Here is a 19,305-nt window from a genome sequence, read left to right on the forward strand (position 1 = left end):
ACATCGTAGGCATAGGGCATCTCTACTGACATATCTCCCCTGTAGACAATTTTGATCATTATAATGACAAAAATATCTGAATAAATGATTATAATCAGGCGATACAGAAACGTTGTCTCATTACGTGATGTCGATTATGAGACTATGCAGGATAGTGTTTCCCTGAGCGGTGGGAGTCACAGCTGTGGAATCGGGGAACACTTCCAGTGAACCGGCCCTCTGCTCGACCTCCCCACCCACACACATTGTGTGCGTGCGCGCACGTGCACGCGTCGGGGGTGAGACGCACGCATTCCGTCTTCCAGACAATTCACCGCAAAGCCCACACTACCCACAAGCTCCGTTAAAGAAATCAAACCATTGTTCGTCAGGTCTCGGAGAGAGTCAAGCGGCCGAGCTGTCGTTCTCGAGCACAATGAGAGACTTGTGAAGCTGTGATTTATGGTAAAGGATCGTGGGAATACTGTATGTTACCGCGTGGTATATCTGACCCCCTGTCAGGAGTTATAATTGGTACATCTCTGACTTGCTTGGGAACCGGGGCCAAGTGCGGAGCTAGATCATACAGTATCACGTTCATGTATGTTGCAGAGCTATGTACTGAACCTAGAATAAAAACACTACTTGACGACCATGACCATACGTCTAACGTTATTGATGATAATGATCTCGACAACCAGCCAGCTCTGCGTGTTCTTAGAGGTGGGAGGCGGTTACAGCAGTCTGTGGCAGTCATGTAGACAACACAAGGAGGAGTGATGAGGCTTACGTAGTTTGGGAATAGCAGTGGTGTGAATTGGAGGCAAACCCCATAATGAATGGTGTTCCAGTGATTCAAAGCTGCAGTATTGAGGGTTGTGTCGCATGCGTAGATAACTGAACATTGCATCATGGGAAATTGCACCCATTGTTCATACCAGAGAATACCATGGCTTAATTTTTTGGCCTCTGTTCACAACTTTTTGTTTGTATGAAAAGTATGATTGACTTATGGCCAATCTGGACTTACGGTGTTTATTCCATTTTCTATAGTCTAGAGTTGAATCCATGCCCACCTTAACAAATACCCAAAGTCTCCCAGTTAAACTATTTGCTTCTTCTAAATGAATAAGAATGGAGTGGAGCAACAAATCAGCTGCATCTCCATAGGGGATGTTGAAAACAAAAAGTTCAACTCAAAGCATCCTGAGAGTGTGAAAACACCCGATATAGCGAAGCCAGCCAGAAAAATGCCTCGCCCACAGTTACAAAAAACCCCCCAAAAAAACGTGCCCCTGTCTGACACCACCCCGAGTTGTACTGGTAAGTACATTCCTATCATGCCGGTGTCGTGGGTCTCTCAGGCGCTCAGGTCACAGAAAACCACGCAGGTCATCGGTCAACCAGGAAGGATTAATGTGCTAATGCACCCGAAAGGTTCCTGCTCCGTGTGTGGGAACAATGGTCGCCATTATGTATCTTATGTTCATATGGCAGGCTCCTGAAACCACACTTAGGATCTGTCTGCGTGTGTGTGTGTGTGTGTGTGTGTGGTACCATTAAAGGTTGAACGTGGAAGCTCTGTTTAGTGTTGCTTAGCATTTAACATATAATTTCATTATAATGAATAGTTTGTTTTAATAGTATGTAGTTATGTGCTTGACAACCGTTTGTATATATTTGATTGTGTAATGGAGGGATTCAAACCCCTGTATGTCTGTCCTCCGGGCGTTTCTCTGTCCAAAAATAACTTCGAATCAAGTCAATCCAGACGAAAAGAGAATCAATCCTGGAAGCTACAGGAAGGTAGATGAAAGGTAAACTGTACTGCACAGTATCATTTACTTGGACTTTGTTCGGGCACAATTCCAAACAAAAAGAAGCTCTTTAAATTGTTCGAACAGTTTTCCAGCGAAACGCCTCCGCAGCGTCACTTTTACAACCTCAGCATGTTCAGACAGACATTTCTGGGGCTTGGATGCGGTGAATGCCGCGCCACCTGAATCTCAACTGTCTGCCCTTTCTAGAGAAGTCGGCAACTGGAGGCTGCATGCATGGTTAGTCCGGCTCAGCTTTTGGCTCCATACACACAGGAATGTCTTTAGGCTTTTTTATATACCTTTTAAGGCTCGTGTATCGGGCTCTCTGATTATGGTATGTCAGAGACGGAGCCCTACTTCAGCAGGAGCAACAAAGAGCGTCTTTGACATCAACATCATCGCTCACGGGTTTGTTTCGTCTCGTTGCCTTTTGCGGTGTTTTTTTATATCTCGTCAGGACAACATTTTTTAAAAAACAACAGCAAAAAAAACCCAACAGAATGTTTTAATTGAGATGATTTGACATTCTTGGTTCCCTCTTTAATCACGCTCCTCGTTGGACAAATCATAATGCCTTTCAGCAGTTTTTCCTTTCGAAACTCATGTGCCTTTGTCATCATTCGTCAACGTGGATGCCAAGTGCGCCCTCGCGGGTTGGCTCGGTCGGGGCTGAAATTTGGCTTCCGTGGACAGGTTGACAGTAATGGATGGATTCTAAATGAAGCCGTGTTGGAACCCCAGATTCCCAACTGAGAGACCAGCTGTGCAAGCACAACCACATGATGTCTCGTAAACACACAGAAAGTATATATATATATATCTACAATATACACGCCATATACATGCACGAACGCACGTTAATATTCATACAAAACATAAGAATAAACTTCAACACAACCACATGCACACAGTGGATGCAGTTGAGAGAGTTCCACCGTTTGGTACAAGACCTGAAATTTTATTAACAGGTTGCGCATGGTTGCAATGGTTGCAAATAAGTTTGAATAATATTATAGACATGCAAATAAATAACCTTTAGAGATTTTAGTCACACGTCTTACCTGAAAATATGACATTAGCATGCTTTAACTTTTCCTCTTACTCTTTCTCTCTCTCTCTCTCTCTCTCTCTCTCTCTCACACACGGAAAAACTTCACACATGAAAGTCCATCTATTTTATTTGTATTTATTTATTTATTTTTAATTTCCTGTTATACCGATTTTAGACACAGACATATATACGTTCACTGATCTCTGAGCAGCTGCAGTGCGATGCATTCTAACTAGTGTCCTGGGAACCGGGTCCAGCTGTGGGGTGTCATGTGATGTGATGCAAACAGCAGGAAATCCAGGGCTTAGACCAGAGCTGCGGATGGCCTGCAAGCCGCACCACACACACACACACACACACACACACACACACACACACACACACACACACACACACACACACACACACGCGTGCGCACACACACACCCCAGTGTGTTTCTCCTGGGAACATCTCCTAACCGTATCAGCTCGCCTTTCTTGTAACTTTGAGCAGAAAGTCCTCGCGGCCTCCAGCTGCTAGATGCCCAGTGCCCATGTCTCATTGCAGAGAGGAGCCATAACTCAAAGAGTTGTGACTTAAAGACGTTCCCCCGAGTGTAGCGCTTTCCAAATACAAAGTGGAGAACACACGGTGTGGCGCTGCGAGCAAAAGTAAATTGTTTTCAGCGGGGTTTCCAAATGAAGGCCAGTGCTGCTAAAAGTGAAACGTTCATCAAATTTCAACTCTGTGTAACAGGTGCAAACTGGCTGTGATTGTGACTGGCTGTGATCTGAACTGCAGAGCAAAGTGTCCAAGCCGGTGGCCGGTGCGGGGATAAGGAGTGTGTGGAGCAGGGATATTGGGATACTGGATCTCACATTAAAGCAGAAGATTCTGACAAGAGAAGAATTTCAAGTAATCTCAAAAATGCTCCTCCGTCACTGGGGTCTTCGGTTCTCTATCTGAGCTGTATCGATTTGCTCCACCCATCTGGTTCTGCCTCTTGGGTCAAAACAAACTGGATGCTCAGGTGCATGTCGGGTTGGGGTGCACTGGCAGGACATCAATGATAAATGAATTTTCCCGACACAGAGCGTTTTGTCTGGGAGAAAAGCATTGCAAGCAAAGACAGGGAAACATCCCGGAGGCTTTCAACTAAATACGTTTTAAATTAGATTTCTGCTATTTGATTATTTGTTGAACTTTCCCTGGCTTACATCTTTCTACTGATTTATTAAAGACGGATTGTGTGTTCCTGATTCCTGATTTCCTTTCATGATTGTACTATGCTCCTCATTTGAAGAAAACACAAAAGAGCTGTTGCTCTGGTAACAGTTGGAGCAAAACTGAACACACACACACACACACACGCACACACACACACACACACACACACACACAGTCCAGCAGACAGTGTGTGTCATAGGCGGCTTGTCTCCATAGTGAAGAGTGACAGGAGAGACTATTTGGGCTGAGGGAGGAACACACACACACACACACACATACACATACACACACTCACACACACACACAATTTTAACTCAGGCTCTAAGAAATACAGCCTTGTATTAGATTTAATAGACACAGGATAGGCAGAGAGACCGGCAATCAGACATAAGAGTTATTATATCAAAGCGAAAAAATAATAAAAACAAAGAAATAGGTTAGTCAGGTTAAAGTGCGATTTAAAACAAGCACCTGCACCAACTTGGATCATTAGGACTCAAACCCAAAAGCTCACTATCAGGCTTAAAGGTCCCGCATCTGTCCACTTCCAGATATTTTGTTTCATCCACAAGTCCAATAAACATGTTAATGTTTTGTTTTTTTTATCAAAAGGAAACATTGCCCATATTATATATAATATCTATAAGATATAATACCTAAATGATTTATATTTATACATAATTGAGACTTTCTCACCCTTCCAGTTGAAGAGGGCATTAATTATTTATTAGTTGATGCAAATAAAGGACCCTACAGATTAATTTATATAATATTCCCTCCAACACTATCGCCATCCTTCAGAGAAAAGCATTCGGAAAAACTTGAATCGGAATGTGAATGATTTGTTTCCGATCCAAGCCGAGGGCTGCCGGCGCCACCGCCGCCGACTCGTGTGCAGTGTGTCGGAATGTGAGCACCAGCCGGATCGAGGCGGATAATACCCGACCGAAACACCGCTAATCCCTCACCTCATCCCTCTTACACCCATCTTCACTCACCGGTCAATACGTCAGCTGCCTCTGTATGTGTGTGTGTGTGTGTGTGTGTGTGTGTGTGTGTGTGTAAAAGAGAGAGAGAGAGAGAGAGAGAGAGAGAGAGAAACAAAGAGTGAGAGGGCGCTCATGGGTGTGATTTAAAATGTGTTTTAATCAGATACGTACACAGGCCTTGCACGTCAATGCATGCATGCATCATTATGTTGTCCAGCGGGATGAAAAAAATACAAAAAACACATTCACCTTGGATGGACGCACACAGCATGAACCACAGATAGAGAGACGGATAAACAGAAAAAAGGACATGTATGAAGGACATATTGGAGGGTCAGACTGCATTTTGTTTTCTGTTTGTCCAAACATTCATCTGAAAAGATTGTTTTGATTGACTACCTCAACAGCTACTCACATTTATATTAATATTTTTTCAAATTATGAACCTTAATAAGGCCGACTGAAAGGTTCCTTTTGTCAATATGCACATTTTAATTGCAAGTTAAGAGCGTGTGTGGGAGTCTCTTTTTTTCTGGACAATCCAATAACTAAACTGAATTATAATTGGTGTTTAATTGGGACATTAATTGCCTAAAGTGATAGATAGATAGCTCTGATTCAGAAAACAAAATAATTTTTTTACCTAATTGGCCGCAATCTTATTTTATTATGGGGACATTCTACACTGAGCGAAAATGGGCGAAAGAGGAGAAGCGTAAAATTACGCAGAACGCTAACTGCCGCAACGCACAGCGAACAAGCCAACCGTTATTTCTCTCTCTCTCTATTTACTCCAACTTCTCAGTATTTCTTTCTTTTTTTTCTGTCCATTGCTCCTCTTATCACTGTCTCCTCTACTCGCCCATCTTTTACTTCCTTACTTCTCAGATTATCAGTGTGTGTGTGTGTGTGTGTGTGTGTGTGTGTGTGAGATGTCACTCTGTCAAACTCATCAGATGTGTGTGCGTTAAAGACCAAGGTTGTGTGTTTACAACTTATAATGTTAATGGGAGATTACACTGTGCGACCTCCATCCAGATAACTTCATCCATCACACTCCAACTCTTAATCCCTTTCTCTCTCTCTCTCTCTCTCTCTCTCTCTCCCCTTGATCAGTGTGTGGACTACGGGGAGGGCAGGGTGACAGGAGACATGTGTGAGGACCTGTGTGTGCGTGGCCTGGTGGAGTATAAGCGCTGCCTCTACTACGAGAACGGCAAGAAGGTGATGGAGGCGCGATGGAGGGACCTGCCCGTCATCCTCAAGTCCAAGCTGGAGAACTTCTCCTCCTATGAGCTGCTCGGAATACTGGACTACCAGGTGTGTGTGTGTGTGTGTGGGAGCGGGGGGTGGGGGGGGTCAGAGCATGTGAGTTGATGGTTATGTAACGTGAAAATAACTTCAATGAGGAGCACAATGAACATTTCCTGTTCAAGTTTCTTCCAGTAACCTCCATTGTTTCCCAAAGATTTGAAGCTTGTTATCCATCAACATTTTCACAAAATGATCATTTAACAGTGTAAATCAATAATATGGCATTTTATTTGATCAATTTTGGAAGCTTGGTTAGTTGTCAGTGGCCAGCCCTTATTGTTATTTACTTCAATTTAGAATTCAACTCAATTCAATTCAACTTTATTGTCATTATGCTGCCCTGGAATACATGAATAAAATAAAATACGTAATCTCCCATTGGTGCAAACAGGCAAGAAATGCGCAATAAATGAAAGAGAGGACAAAAAGAAGAGGTATGAAAAGGGTTAACCATAAAAAAAAACTTATAAAAACGTTAAAATACACTAGACAGATAGATATGGTAACAGATAGATATGGTAAATAAAAAATGTAATGATAATGTAAAAAACAAGGAGTTGCAATTCCTGACCCTGATAGCGTAGATCTTCTTCACCTGCTGGAGGCTGATGTGTCTTCATCTCTGCCTCTTTCTCTTCCTCAACAGGAGACGACGGAGGATCTCTCCCCGCTGGACGTGGTGTTTTACGCCACTTTGGAAGTGAGTGATGACTAACTTGAAAGCAATTTTTATTTTATTTTTTTAAGTTGTTAGGTTCTCTAAATTACATTTTACATCAGGATCTCACTCATCTCAGTTGATCCCTTTTTGTTTAACCGCTATGTCAAAAACTAGACTTCAAGAATCAAATGATTTATGAAAAACACAGGAAAACTACCACTTAGGAATGTAAACCCATGCACTTGTTAATTATTGCAAAAACGAATCAGCACAGCATGACATGCTTTATACTTTTTAAATTAATGCTCCCTCTAGCAAATAAAATTGTATTAAAAGTGATTTGTACATGCAACCTTCCAAGCAGTGATCTGCTCCTGAGCTCCTGTTGTGCACATCCCCTGCAGACTTGTCCCAACGCATGAAAACATCCCCTTCCAACCTGTGTGCTACTCTTTATTAAAATTTTAGAATTGTATTTTTTTTTAGTTTGTGTCCGAGGTTACTTTGACTGGTAAAATCAGTTGGATGCCAGAGTTTTCAGCTCGGTCTACCTCCTCGGTCTGTTTTACAGACAGCTGAGGCAATCTGGATGTTTAAGGGGTACTTCAATGGTGATCTCTCACTCTCACACTTCTGGCCACTTATATTCCCATTATTCATCAGAATGGTCATAAGAATAAGTCAATCAACCTCCACCTGCCTCCGCACATGAATACTGCTCTCATTTCAGCTTTGCTCAAACCCAATAAGGACCCAACCCTCACCTCCAGTTTTAGACCCATAAGCCTAATTAATTTCAATTTAAAAATTATTAGTAAAACACTAACTAACAGAATTGAAAAAGTAATTCCATTTATAATTCACCCACCAAACAGGTTTTGTCAAGGGCAGACACTCACCCAGCAATATGCGCCATTTATTCAGACTGATCAGTTTATCTCAAAGGAACAACTAAAATACTGTTATTGCTTCTATAGATGCCGAAAAAGCTTTTGACAGAGTGAATTGGACATATCTCTTTTCCACCCTCAACAAATTTGGCTTTGGAAAGTCACTCATTCATGCTTCTGTCATCACCAATGATTACACTTCACAGTGTTTCACTCTCCAACGCGGCACAAATTAAGGATAATATCGTTGGCATACCAACAGGAAACTCTGTTCACAAAATCTATTTGTATGCAGACTATATCTTGTTGTATTTACGGAACCCAATACCATCCCTACCGGAAGTGTTTAATCTTATATCGAAATTCTCAGCTATCTCAGACTAATCCGTAAACTGGACTAAAGCCACGGTCTTACCACTCAGTGGGGAGGACTGGAATGCTGCAACCCAGAAACTTCCCTCAATCATCACAATAGGTTATATTTGATACCTTGGTATTGATATCTCCACCAATCTGTCACCAATCTGATTGTTTTACCCTTAACTTTATGCCATTGTTCAAATCCATCAAAGAAGACTTCCCTCGATGGTGAGATGGGTAGGTTACACATCTCACTAATTGGTAGGATAGCAGCACACCAGTGGACACCTCCCACACACACACACACACACACACACACACACACACACACACACACACACACACACACACACACACACACACACACACGCACACACACACACCACCAGCACCTGCTTTGAACACACCCCAAACACCCTCCTGGTTTCATCCGTCTCCCTTTCGCACTCATTTACTGCCACCACTATGACAGGAAGAGGCCACGTGACCAGTTGTAGTTCCAGTTTTCCTGGACTTAATTAACTCCCTTTTTACGATACATGTTGTGGTCTGATGTTTACGTTTTACTGTGTACATGTTCTTGTTTGATTCTATGTTTAGTTTTTTCCATGTACATATTGTTGTTGGTGGTGGTTCTGTAAAACAAAAAGCTGTGCTCTTGTCATCCTACAGGTCATCCACAGGACAGAGTTATTGCAGCAGATGATTTAAGAATGAATAAAGAGTTTCATTGCAGGTTGAGAACTTGAACTCCACTTGCAGACTAACTCTGTCCTAGATGCAATGGCACAAAAATACTCTGTGTTGTATGCCTAGCATACAACACAGAGAGTGAATGAGTCTTCCTTTGTGGCTGGCTAATGCAATCTCTTGAAAAAATATAATTAGCGAATTTGGTAGAGATATACAATAAAATATACAACTTGTTGAGCTGGTTAGGGTTAGGTTAATAGCATAATGAACAATGGAGTGGACTTCACCTGCAGCTGGACTTTATCTCTGGACTCTAGATGGATGGTAGGGTCACGGTGTAACTCCTAACCAAGTTTACAGCTTGTCTGTGTTTTCCTGATCCGAGGTGCGTAACTCCCTAGGGCTGGTGGAGGAGGAGGAGGAGGTGGAGGGCCAGGACGAGGAAGGAGCGGGTGGAGGAGAGAGGAACGGCTCCCTGGCCAAACTGTGGGGAAACAGGCTCAAGAGCAGAGACAAACCCTACTCCAGGGCAGAGCTGGCGTCGTTGTGGGCCCTGCTGCAGCAAGAGGAGTACACCTTCCTCAGGTGAGAGGGAGGGATGGATGGATGGACACATGATTGGAGGAAAGGTAGAAGGATGAGTGGATGGATAGAAGATGGAGACATGATTGAATGGATTTATGGATGGATGGATGGATGGATAGGGGATCGATGGATGGATAGATGAGGGGTGATGGACGCCTGATTGGATGGATGGATGGATGGATGAAAAAGTGGGATGATGGATGGACGTAATGATGGATGGATGATGGACACATGATTTGATGTCAGGATGGATGGAAGGATGAAGGACACGTGATTGGATGGATAGAGGATGAAAACATGATTGGATGGATAGATAATGGATGTGGTGAGTACTGGATGGATGGATGGATGAAAAAGTGGGAAATGGATATTTGATGGGCACATGATTGGATGGATAGATGAATGAATTACTGGACGGATGGATCATGGATGTGTGAATTACAGGATGGATGGATGGATGGATGGATGAAAAGCAAACGTGTCTGGTCCTGGAAGGAGATGAAAGGAGGTGACTCTCCAACGCCTGCTTATCTGCAGCTCTGCAGACACCGAGACAGATGGGGTTAGAAAGATAAAAATGAGTGTGTGTGTGTGTGTGTGTGTGTGTGTGTGTGTGGGAGCTGGAAGAGAGAGGAGGGAGACACAGAAAGAAGAGAGACAGCTTGCCCTCTGAGGTCCATCACTACAGCAGGGAAGCAGCTTATTGGCAAATGTGTCAATGTTAATGTCCAAACCTTCAGTATAAAACCAGCTCTGCTGCACCACACACTTCGCGTCTCCTTTTCCTCTCTCAAGTATCTCGGTTCAAAAGCGACAATTTAAACCTGCAGCAATGACCTATCAATATGTTACTATGTGTATCGAAGAGACAAATAAAACCCATCTTTTTGTACGCCGATGTGGTTACCTTGGTTACCTGTTTAAAGATAATGTATTGCATTCCTACTGAGTCACTGATACTGAGTCACCCTGCTCTCAATATTTTTTCATTTTATTTAATTCTATATTCTATGTTCACCACTGACTGTTTCCCAGGGTTCTACAGGACCTCAGCACCCACGTGGCCAAGGTCCTGGGCTCCTGCGGCCACTTCTACGCGGTGGAGTACCTGTCTGCGGGACACGCCTGGGACCAGAACCTCTTCTCTCTGGATGAGGCGTCTCGGGGAGCCCCCGGGCACTGGTCCCGCCGGGACATGGTGCACCGCATCGCGCTCAGCTTCCTGGACATGGTCTGGCACTTCGACAACGACTTCAGACACCGGCTACACCTCTGCGACATCAAGCCAGAGAACTTTGCCATCAGGAAGGACCTGACGGTGAGGGGTGTGGGGTCGCTGATTACTGATTTCTCCCGACAGTTGCCATATGCCGCTCTTTAAAATGTATTTCCCTTTTTTTTTTGGCTCATCTTTCTCCCACATGGAAGGAAATAGGCGACTGTTACGGCTTAGACATTTGAAGGAACCTGTGTAGGGAGGACCAAATTACTCAAAATCAAATTATTAAATCAATACATCATACGTCAATATAATTCATGAAATAAATCAATAATAAAATGTGCCATTCTGTTTTGAAATATTCTGTGAAAACATCCCAATTGTTATTCTAAATACTTAAAAATAGTATTTTTCACTCAGTATTTCATTTAATACATTTTCATTTTTAATTAATCATTAATTTTTTTATTTCATACTAAATCGCAAATGCCCCTATTTAATATTTAATTAATGACACTTTTCCGAAAGATGTAGTATCAAATGCCAAAAAGGAGACTTTTGCTCAAACAAAATGGTGCATTTAATGATTTATTTAATTAAAGATTTATTGATTTAATCATTTCATTGCAAAATGAAATTACCCACAAATCTTTAAGTTGTGATCTGTACTTTCCTACAGAGCTTTGTTTGGCAGTGAGTTAAAAAGAGAATAAAGGAGGAGAATAAATACTTAATTCAATGACTTATTCTCAGGAACCTATCAGCACTGTTGGTTTGCTTTTTGCCACATTTTCCAACGATGCACGTGGCAAAAGTGGGAGAAAGTTGCTGAAACTTGTTTGTGTTCTTGAGAAGAATTCTGAGCAACAGGGAATAAGGAGAGGGAATTTTGGTTCTTTTGAACCCAAAATCTTGTTTTTTTTCAGCCATGCATTCCTTCGATCCCTGCGATCCTTTCACAGCTGGATCAACTCAAAGGATCACACAGGTTGACTCCGATTGATTGCAAAATAGGTTTTAGGTTAAGAAATTCTCGTTTTCCATTAACCACAAATGTAATTTTTGCAATTTTTGCAAATGTGAGAATACACTTTCATGTACACTGCCGAGAAAAGCTGCCAGCTTAAGGCATCACTGAGACATTATTCAAACTTTAATTCTGCGCTTTTGACTGAAATCCCACATTCACTAGAAGTAAATTTCAGTACGGATTGAGAGGCGGTGTTAACAAAGTGGAATTATTCATCAACGCACCACTCTCTCTCTCTCTCTCTCTCTCTCTCTCTCTCTCTCGCTCATCAAAAGAATTCTCTGCGCCGAAAAACCAACATAGCGCCCCTATATAGAATTGGGTCATGGCGGCTTAATAGAATAACTCTGTTGATTCAATAACTCGCTGGTATGAAATAAAAATGGGTGCCATGTATAATCTATCGCAACCACAGAAACAGGCCTCCTAGGTTCATGCTTCACATAAGGCTGTAATTATTTGTTTTACATTCAGTATAGATTTACAACATTGGCCTCACAAACGGTAAATTGTGATATTGGGTTTTGTTTTTTTAACGCACAGTAAATCCAGGGAAACAACAGTAACCTGCCAAACACAGAACACGTACAGAACAATAACTCCAGCTCGCTCCTTTTTCAGCGCCAACTCCCTTACCAACCCAGGGATTTGTCTTTATTTCTCATTTTCAAGTCGGGTTTTACGGCGTTTTAAATCTCCCCTCGCCTCCACCTCCCCTGGCAATGATTCCTAAATGGTGCGTAAACGTGGAGGGAAGGATCGCCCGTCATTCCGCGCTTTACTTTCAGAGCTAAGTCAGCAAACCTTCAACTTAACGGGAAGCGCAAGCGCAGATTAATTCGGTTTAGGAGGTTTATCCACAGTATTCATGTGCAAAATCAGCTTTTTCTCAGATAGTTTTGTGCTTTTATTTCTGCTATTATAGAATCCTGAAAGGTTTCCAGAACAGATGCAGTGGAATGGAGCTCTGTGTGGTGAGGAGCAAGTGGGAGCAAAATTTGTGGAGAGACGTTCAAGTGGTTCTCATCTTACATAAACATTTACAGACGCCATTATCCACAGTGAATTACTGCGAGTCCAGCGGCAGAACTGGCTTGGGTTCAACTGAACAAGCGAGGAAGGAAGTCGGGAAAAAGAAAGCGCCAGAAAATATTGGATCCATAAATACATGTGTTTTACAGCAGTGCCACTGTAGATAAAGAAATGGACCCTACAGTGAATATGAACAAAATACATTAAAAATAGTAGAAAAATAATAGATATATGATAGAGACATGATATATGAGAGACACAACAGAACAATAAGTATATTCACTCAAATAGAATTTAAAAATTGAATTTTAAAAAAGGTTTATAAAAGGAAAATAATGGGAAAAAAGAACAAAAATATCCATAAATGTAGTAGAATCTAGTTTCTCATGTGGTGTCAATAACAGTCTCGGCCTGTGTCTTCAAATATTGTCATTATTACACCTTGTAGAGCTTTAAAAGTACCTTAACACAGTACAATGGATTGACAGATCTCCTGATATAACTGGAAAATACATAAATACATCATTTCTGATTAGTGTACTATTACTAGTCTATGTCCTTCTTTGACATATATCTTTCTCATTATTCTATGATCACGAGAAGAGTTGGTAAATCCGTTGTGTGTGTGTGTGCAGACGCGTGCGTGCTTTTACAAATCGCTGGTTCATGCGTTCCTAAACCCACCTTTCACGCTCCTCCGTCAGGTGGTCGCTATCGATGTGGACATGGCGTTCTTCGAGCCCAAAATGCGAGACATCCTGGACCAGAACTGCACCAGCGACGACGACTGCAACTTCTTCGACTGCTCGTCCAGCTGTGACCGGCGGAAGCACCGCTGCAGCGCCCGCCGCAGGAACAGCAACCTGCAGGTGAGGAGGACAAACGTTAGATCCACCTGAAAAGTAATTCTGGTTTCATGACATTGCATGGACAATCTGGACTTGATCTAGCATTTTAGAAAGGAGTTGTTCATCTACGTTAGCATTTCAACCGTTCATGTATTTTTGAAAGAAATGGAATCGATTCTATTATAATTTTCTAATTCACTGAACCAATGATCTCATTTAATGTTGTGGATTATGAGTTAAAACAGTAATACAATAATGATATAATAATAATTAGATACTAACAATTAAAATAATAATCAACAATTGTAAGGATTACTTCACAATATTACAGAATATTGTCATTTACATTATATGAGATATTTATCATAACAAATCATAACATACAGTAAATCTTGATTACTACTTTCATAATTACTATGAAATACATAATTAGAAAATAGCTAAATAATTAATAATGTAGTCCTTGCAATTTGTTATTTTGTGGATTTTATATTTAAAAATGGAAACAAAGGTTGACTTACTTTAAAAATCTATTATTAATTTGGATTCTTTTATTGAATCAAAACCTTCATAAATATATGTGTGTATTAATTTATATTTCTCAACTTTACATTTCTTTCCAAACATTTCTGCGTAGTCCGGTGCATTCAACACAGATTTGAATAGACCGGATGAATTTATTTGACAAATTCTTGAATCATTACGCAATCATTTCTTTTTCAAGGTTTTGCATTGTCAACAATATCCTTTGCGGTGGCAAATGAGTTTGCAAAATTGTCATTTTACAAAGATCAACTAATGGCCGGGATATAGCAAAATACTTTTCTTAAGATCTTGTTCATCACTCGGGCGTAAAGCCTTAAAATAATAAAATGTCATCAAAAACTAAAAATTTCTCCAGTGGAACATTTCTTTCTTTCTTTCTTCCTGGACCAACCACGCGAGGAATTCTGGCCGATCCATCATTCACAACGTAATTATTAGTGCTACAGGGCAATAACACTGCTGTCAGCACCTCATAAATACAAACTATAAACTGATTATTTGCTCCCAAGTCTTATTATCTCCAAAGAAATCGACATTAGTCTCCACTATTGCTGCCACTTCATCTGTCATTTCTTAAAATATATTTAATTTGTTGTTTTCATGAATGTTGAAACAATAATGAATTGCTTCTCTTTACTCCATATGAAAGGTAATGTGAAATACAACATCAGAATGTTGAATAAAGAATGATGAAACAAAGAAAAGATAAATTATTAAGTTAAAGAAAATATAGGGAAATTAATGTGAAAATTCCATTCAAACTTTCAATTGTATACATTTCAGATAACAAGAAGAACAATATCTAAATTCATTAAGCTATTTATAATTCATATTCCCAATCGAATACAGAAGACTTGAAAGAATGATGACTTTACTTGATTTATTATTCTTTTTTGTATATTAAACCCCGTAAAAGTCATGTGACATTGTGGACAAGTGTATTTCTCGATATGTTGAGACTATTCCATGCACTCAATTGGGTGCAAGGTCTGTATTTTATTTACACATTTTAACTTTTCTCTTATAAAAACGTATAAAAACTAGATGGTGGTGATTTAAAGTTCCCATCTATTAAGTAAAAAAAAAAATTCTGTCTAAGCGACTTAACTTATCCTTTTTTCTTGTGCACTTGCCATTAAAATTAGCATTTTATTCTCACCAGAAAAAGAGATCTGATTTCAACACGCATCACTTACAGTATATTAAGAAAATACTATTGAATAATTCAAGAATTAATTTGTAAGGCATAAAAAATATTTTACTATATTATTATTGGGATATGCTGTATATTTATATTTAATAATATTCATATATATGAGATTATACAATATTGATATATGAATGCAAACATCTCTATTTACTAATGTTATATTATGTTAAATACTGGATATATGGAGTTTCTTTGTAAGGAAACATCACTGTTCCACACACGGAACATTTCATCACTCGCAGTTTTGTCTGAAGCCGCACATCTGACGGGCGACGCTATCAGAGGAACACAATGGAAACCAGAGACACAAACCCAAACCCAAGTTATCATCACGTCCAAAGTATTTCCCAAACCGACCCCCTCCCCCGCCCCCCGGTACCGACAGGCCTTTTTTGGGACATAGTTGTAACCTAAGTTACAAAGGCCGAGGCCCATGACGCGTACGGCATCGCTTCCGTCATCGCCATGACAACATCTCAAGTGGATTCCCAGTATCGTGTATCACGTGAAATGGGATATGTCTGTTCAATCAAGTCCAACAATTTGATGGCGAGTAGGAAAGAAAAAAAAGATAATTTAGGGACCTTCGACACAGCAAATACTGCATCATAAATTTTATATTAACAGTTTTTTAAACTGTTAATATATTACTAATAAAACTATTATAATTAACTATTATTAGTTGTAAGTAACAAGAAAACAAAGGGAACAATGAGGAAATAGTGAGAGTCAAGACAAAACAAAAGACTCGATGACTAAAGAAAGGAGAAGAAAAGGAGGAGAAAAGAATGGAGAGAAGAGAGGATGATGATGTATAGTGTTGACACCGTGCACTTCCTATTGGTTCTGATCTCTTATCGCGACCCTCGCTGACCCCCGGCTTCCTATTATACATTCTGACTTTCACGGAGAATGGCGGCTTTGTCTTTTCCCTCTCTATCTGTGTGTGTGTGTGTGTGTGTGTGTGTGTGTGTGTGTGTGTGTGTGTGTGTGTGTGTGTGTGTGTGTGTGTGTGTGTGTGTGTGTGTGTGTGTGTGTGTGTGTGTGTGTGTGTGTGTGTGTGTGTGTGTGTGGCGTCGGTTGGTTGGTGTACAGTCTGCAGAGCAATGACTTATGAAATATCTCTGGTAATGACTTAAGAGGCAGAGCATCCAATTGTCATTTCACTGGACTATCCTCTCTCTCTCCATCTCTCTCTCTCTCTCTCTCTCTCTCTCTCTCTCTCTCTCTCTACGTTTGCTTCTTCACCTCCACTTTGTTCGCCTCCCTTTAATTGAATTGAATTTTCGTCTGCGGTCATCATCCCTCCCTCTCCTCTCCACTGATCCTTTTTCCTCTCCCCTCCTCTCCTGCCTCCTTCCTGCCCTCTCTCCTCTCCCCCCTCTCTCTCTCCCTCCCTCTCCCCTGTTTTCCTCTCCCGCCTTCTTTCTTCCATCGCACCCCTCCCGTGCTCTCTTGTTGTCCCTCTCTCCCCTCCTCCTCCTCTCCTCCTCCTCCTCCTCCTCTCCTCTGCAGGTAATCTGTGAGAAGATCTTCAGGCCCTGGTTCTCTCCTACGCTGCTCGGGGTCAAGGCTGGGCTGCCGTTGCAGGTGGGCTTTAACTGTGATCACTTATAAAATCCAAAATGAATATTTAATGCATTCCTGTCTCACACACGTTTTGCACTCTTTCATCTGACACTTCTTTCATCTGAGGCCTCAGATGAAAGAGTGTGTGTCATGCCACAGGATCATGTGTCTGTGTGTGTGTGTGTGTGTGTGTGTGTGTGTGTGGGGGGGGGGGGGTTATCCATCACTTTCTATTCATCTCTATCCATTCAAAGACTTACGCTTTATACAATCTTCCCAAAAAGAACAGTAAAAACATTCCACGCCAGTGATTTACCTTATAATCTCGCTCACTTTGAAACGCTTGGAGGTCTGACTCTCTCAGAGCAGGTACTCATGGCACCGTGTGGCCCTACAACGGTTGGTCCGGTTATCGTGAGTTACTGGATTATTTATGGAACCCATGAAAGCAAATCTTTATACATCCACTGGCCACAGCGATTAGAACAAAGTCCAGTTTTCAAAACTATATTTCAAAACTTGAACTGGCTGGTACAGTACTGAATGGAGCTGATGCAGCTAAAAAAACTATTAGTCATTTTATATCCACACCAGCAATGAAACCCCGCGCAGTGTCAGAGGTCGCGCTCTAACTTTTTCGGCTTTACAAATTTCCCCTGTCGCCCATTTTCCGGGCCGAGGATCATTTTCATTCTGTAAAGACACGCTGTGAGATTCCATCCCTGGAGTAATTATGCAAAGTGTCCGAGTACCTTAACAATCCTGTGGCATGACTCAAAAGTAATGAGGAGAAGTAAAATACCTCGTCTACTGTTATTCTTATGCCAATTCGAAAAATACAAACTAAAAATTCAAGGAAGGGACTTGATTGATGTAAACAAGCTCTTACCTGACCTTTTGTTCACCAGGTGGAATTACAGAGGGCGGTGCAGGAATGCACCGAGACGGATGGAGGGGAGGATGGCGATGAGGAGGAGGCAAGAAGAGGAGGAGGGAGGGCGCGAGGCGCAGGAAGAGGAGGAGGGAGGGCGCGGGGCGGAGATGCCCACCGGCACCTCCTTCGCGTTCTGACTCAACTCCTTCAAGAGGGAGGAGGGTCCTTGCGGGACGGAGGAGGCGGGGCTTGGGAGGGAAACGCCCACTCCCACACGTCGCTGAACTTTTGAGGAACTCCGCCTCCACGGCTGTGATGCCGGTGCATGTCAACAGGAAGAGATGAGATTTACTCAGATGCGGAATTGCGACAGCTCAACCACTCCGCAATGGTGTTCTCTGATCTTCTTTGAGGTTCCCAGGCTCCAGAGCTTTTTTGCGGTCAAAGTCTCCAAAGAAGCACAACAACAAAAAAAACAAGAACAAAAACTATTAATTCTGCTGTACCAAATACATCTCTGGACAGCCTGGAATATGTTGGATCAAATTGGAATTGGAATTGGAATTCTCGGTTGAAAAGGAGAGACGACCGTGTCCACAAGATGTGGGCGTGCAGGGTTGTGGCTTGTCCGTGTTTCTTAAGACGGTTATCGGCACTGACAAAAACTCCAAAATCCTGTCTCCAGTTGCGCTTGAACAAGACTTTTTAGGACTTTTGCAGAGATCCTGTGCATCCACAATCATCATGTACGCTTAAGTTAAGGTCGATTTTGTTTAAACCGTGTGCAAGTTCTTCAGCTGTGGCGACTTCTCAGCTGTACTGTACATAAATGCATCTCTTGATTTTGAATTGTTATTTAAAACGTGGACGAGTCTGGGCCACATGGCATCTTATGTTGTCCTGTGCATCTGCAGTATAGAATTGGACTGGATCAGTTAACGGTGTCCATTTGAAATTCCAGAGAATTGAGGTCTGTATATCTGTTTATGCAGATATAAATGTCCATTTATATCTGTTGTATAATAAATAATTGTTTGAATTAACCCTTATTTAACCAGCAAAGCTAAAAAAAAACTGGTAAATTCAGTGTAATGACAAAAGCAAGAAGAAAATGCAACAAATGTATATCGTAAAAATAAGCATAAATACCATGAAAAATATTACAATTAATTTGCTGACTGATGATTCAATTACCTCAAAGATACTTTTTTAGATTTTATATATTGTGAAAAGGTCTGTTGCTGCTGCAAAGGAAGGAATATTACAACATTACACCGATCAGCCATAACATTAAGACCACTGACATATGAAGTGAATAACATTGTTCATCTAGTTTCAATTGCACCTGTCAAGGGTTGGGATATATTACGCAGCAAGTGAACAGTCAGTTCTTGAAGTTCATGTGTTGGAAGCAGGAAAAATGTGTAA

The 19,305-nt window shown here is 41.3% G+C and overlaps 1 protein-coding gene across 2 annotated transcripts in view; it reads left to right on the top strand.

The window, feature by feature from the left end:
- dipk1c (divergent protein kinase domain 1C) overlaps positions 1 to 19,035 on the top strand; it is a 41,232-nt gene extending 22,197 nt beyond the window's left edge. For both annotated transcript variants that reach the window (XM_080020515.1, XM_080020514.1), the window contains exons 4-10: positions 6,163 to 6,366; positions 7,007 to 7,060; positions 9,350 to 9,549; positions 10,585 to 10,867; positions 13,535 to 13,699; positions 16,950 to 17,024; positions 17,912 to 19,035. In XM_080020515.1, coding sequence (XP_079876641.1) covers positions 6,163 to 6,366; positions 7,007 to 7,060; positions 9,350 to 9,549; positions 10,585 to 10,867; positions 13,535 to 13,699; positions 16,950 to 17,024; positions 17,912 to 18,169 — 1,239 coding nt within the window. In that variant the 3' untranslated portion in view covers positions 18,170 to 19,035. The remainder of the gene's footprint in view (positions 1 to 6,162; positions 6,367 to 7,006; positions 7,061 to 9,349; positions 9,550 to 10,584; positions 10,868 to 13,534; positions 13,700 to 16,949; positions 17,025 to 17,911) is intronic.
- Positions 19,036 to 19,305: the final 270 nt, after the last annotated feature.

Source organism: Zeus faber (genome assembly GCF_960531495.2).
Source record: "Zeus faber genome assembly, chromosome: 19".
Lineage (NCBI taxonomy): Eukaryota > Metazoa > Chordata > Actinopteri > Zeiformes > Zeidae > Zeus > Zeus faber.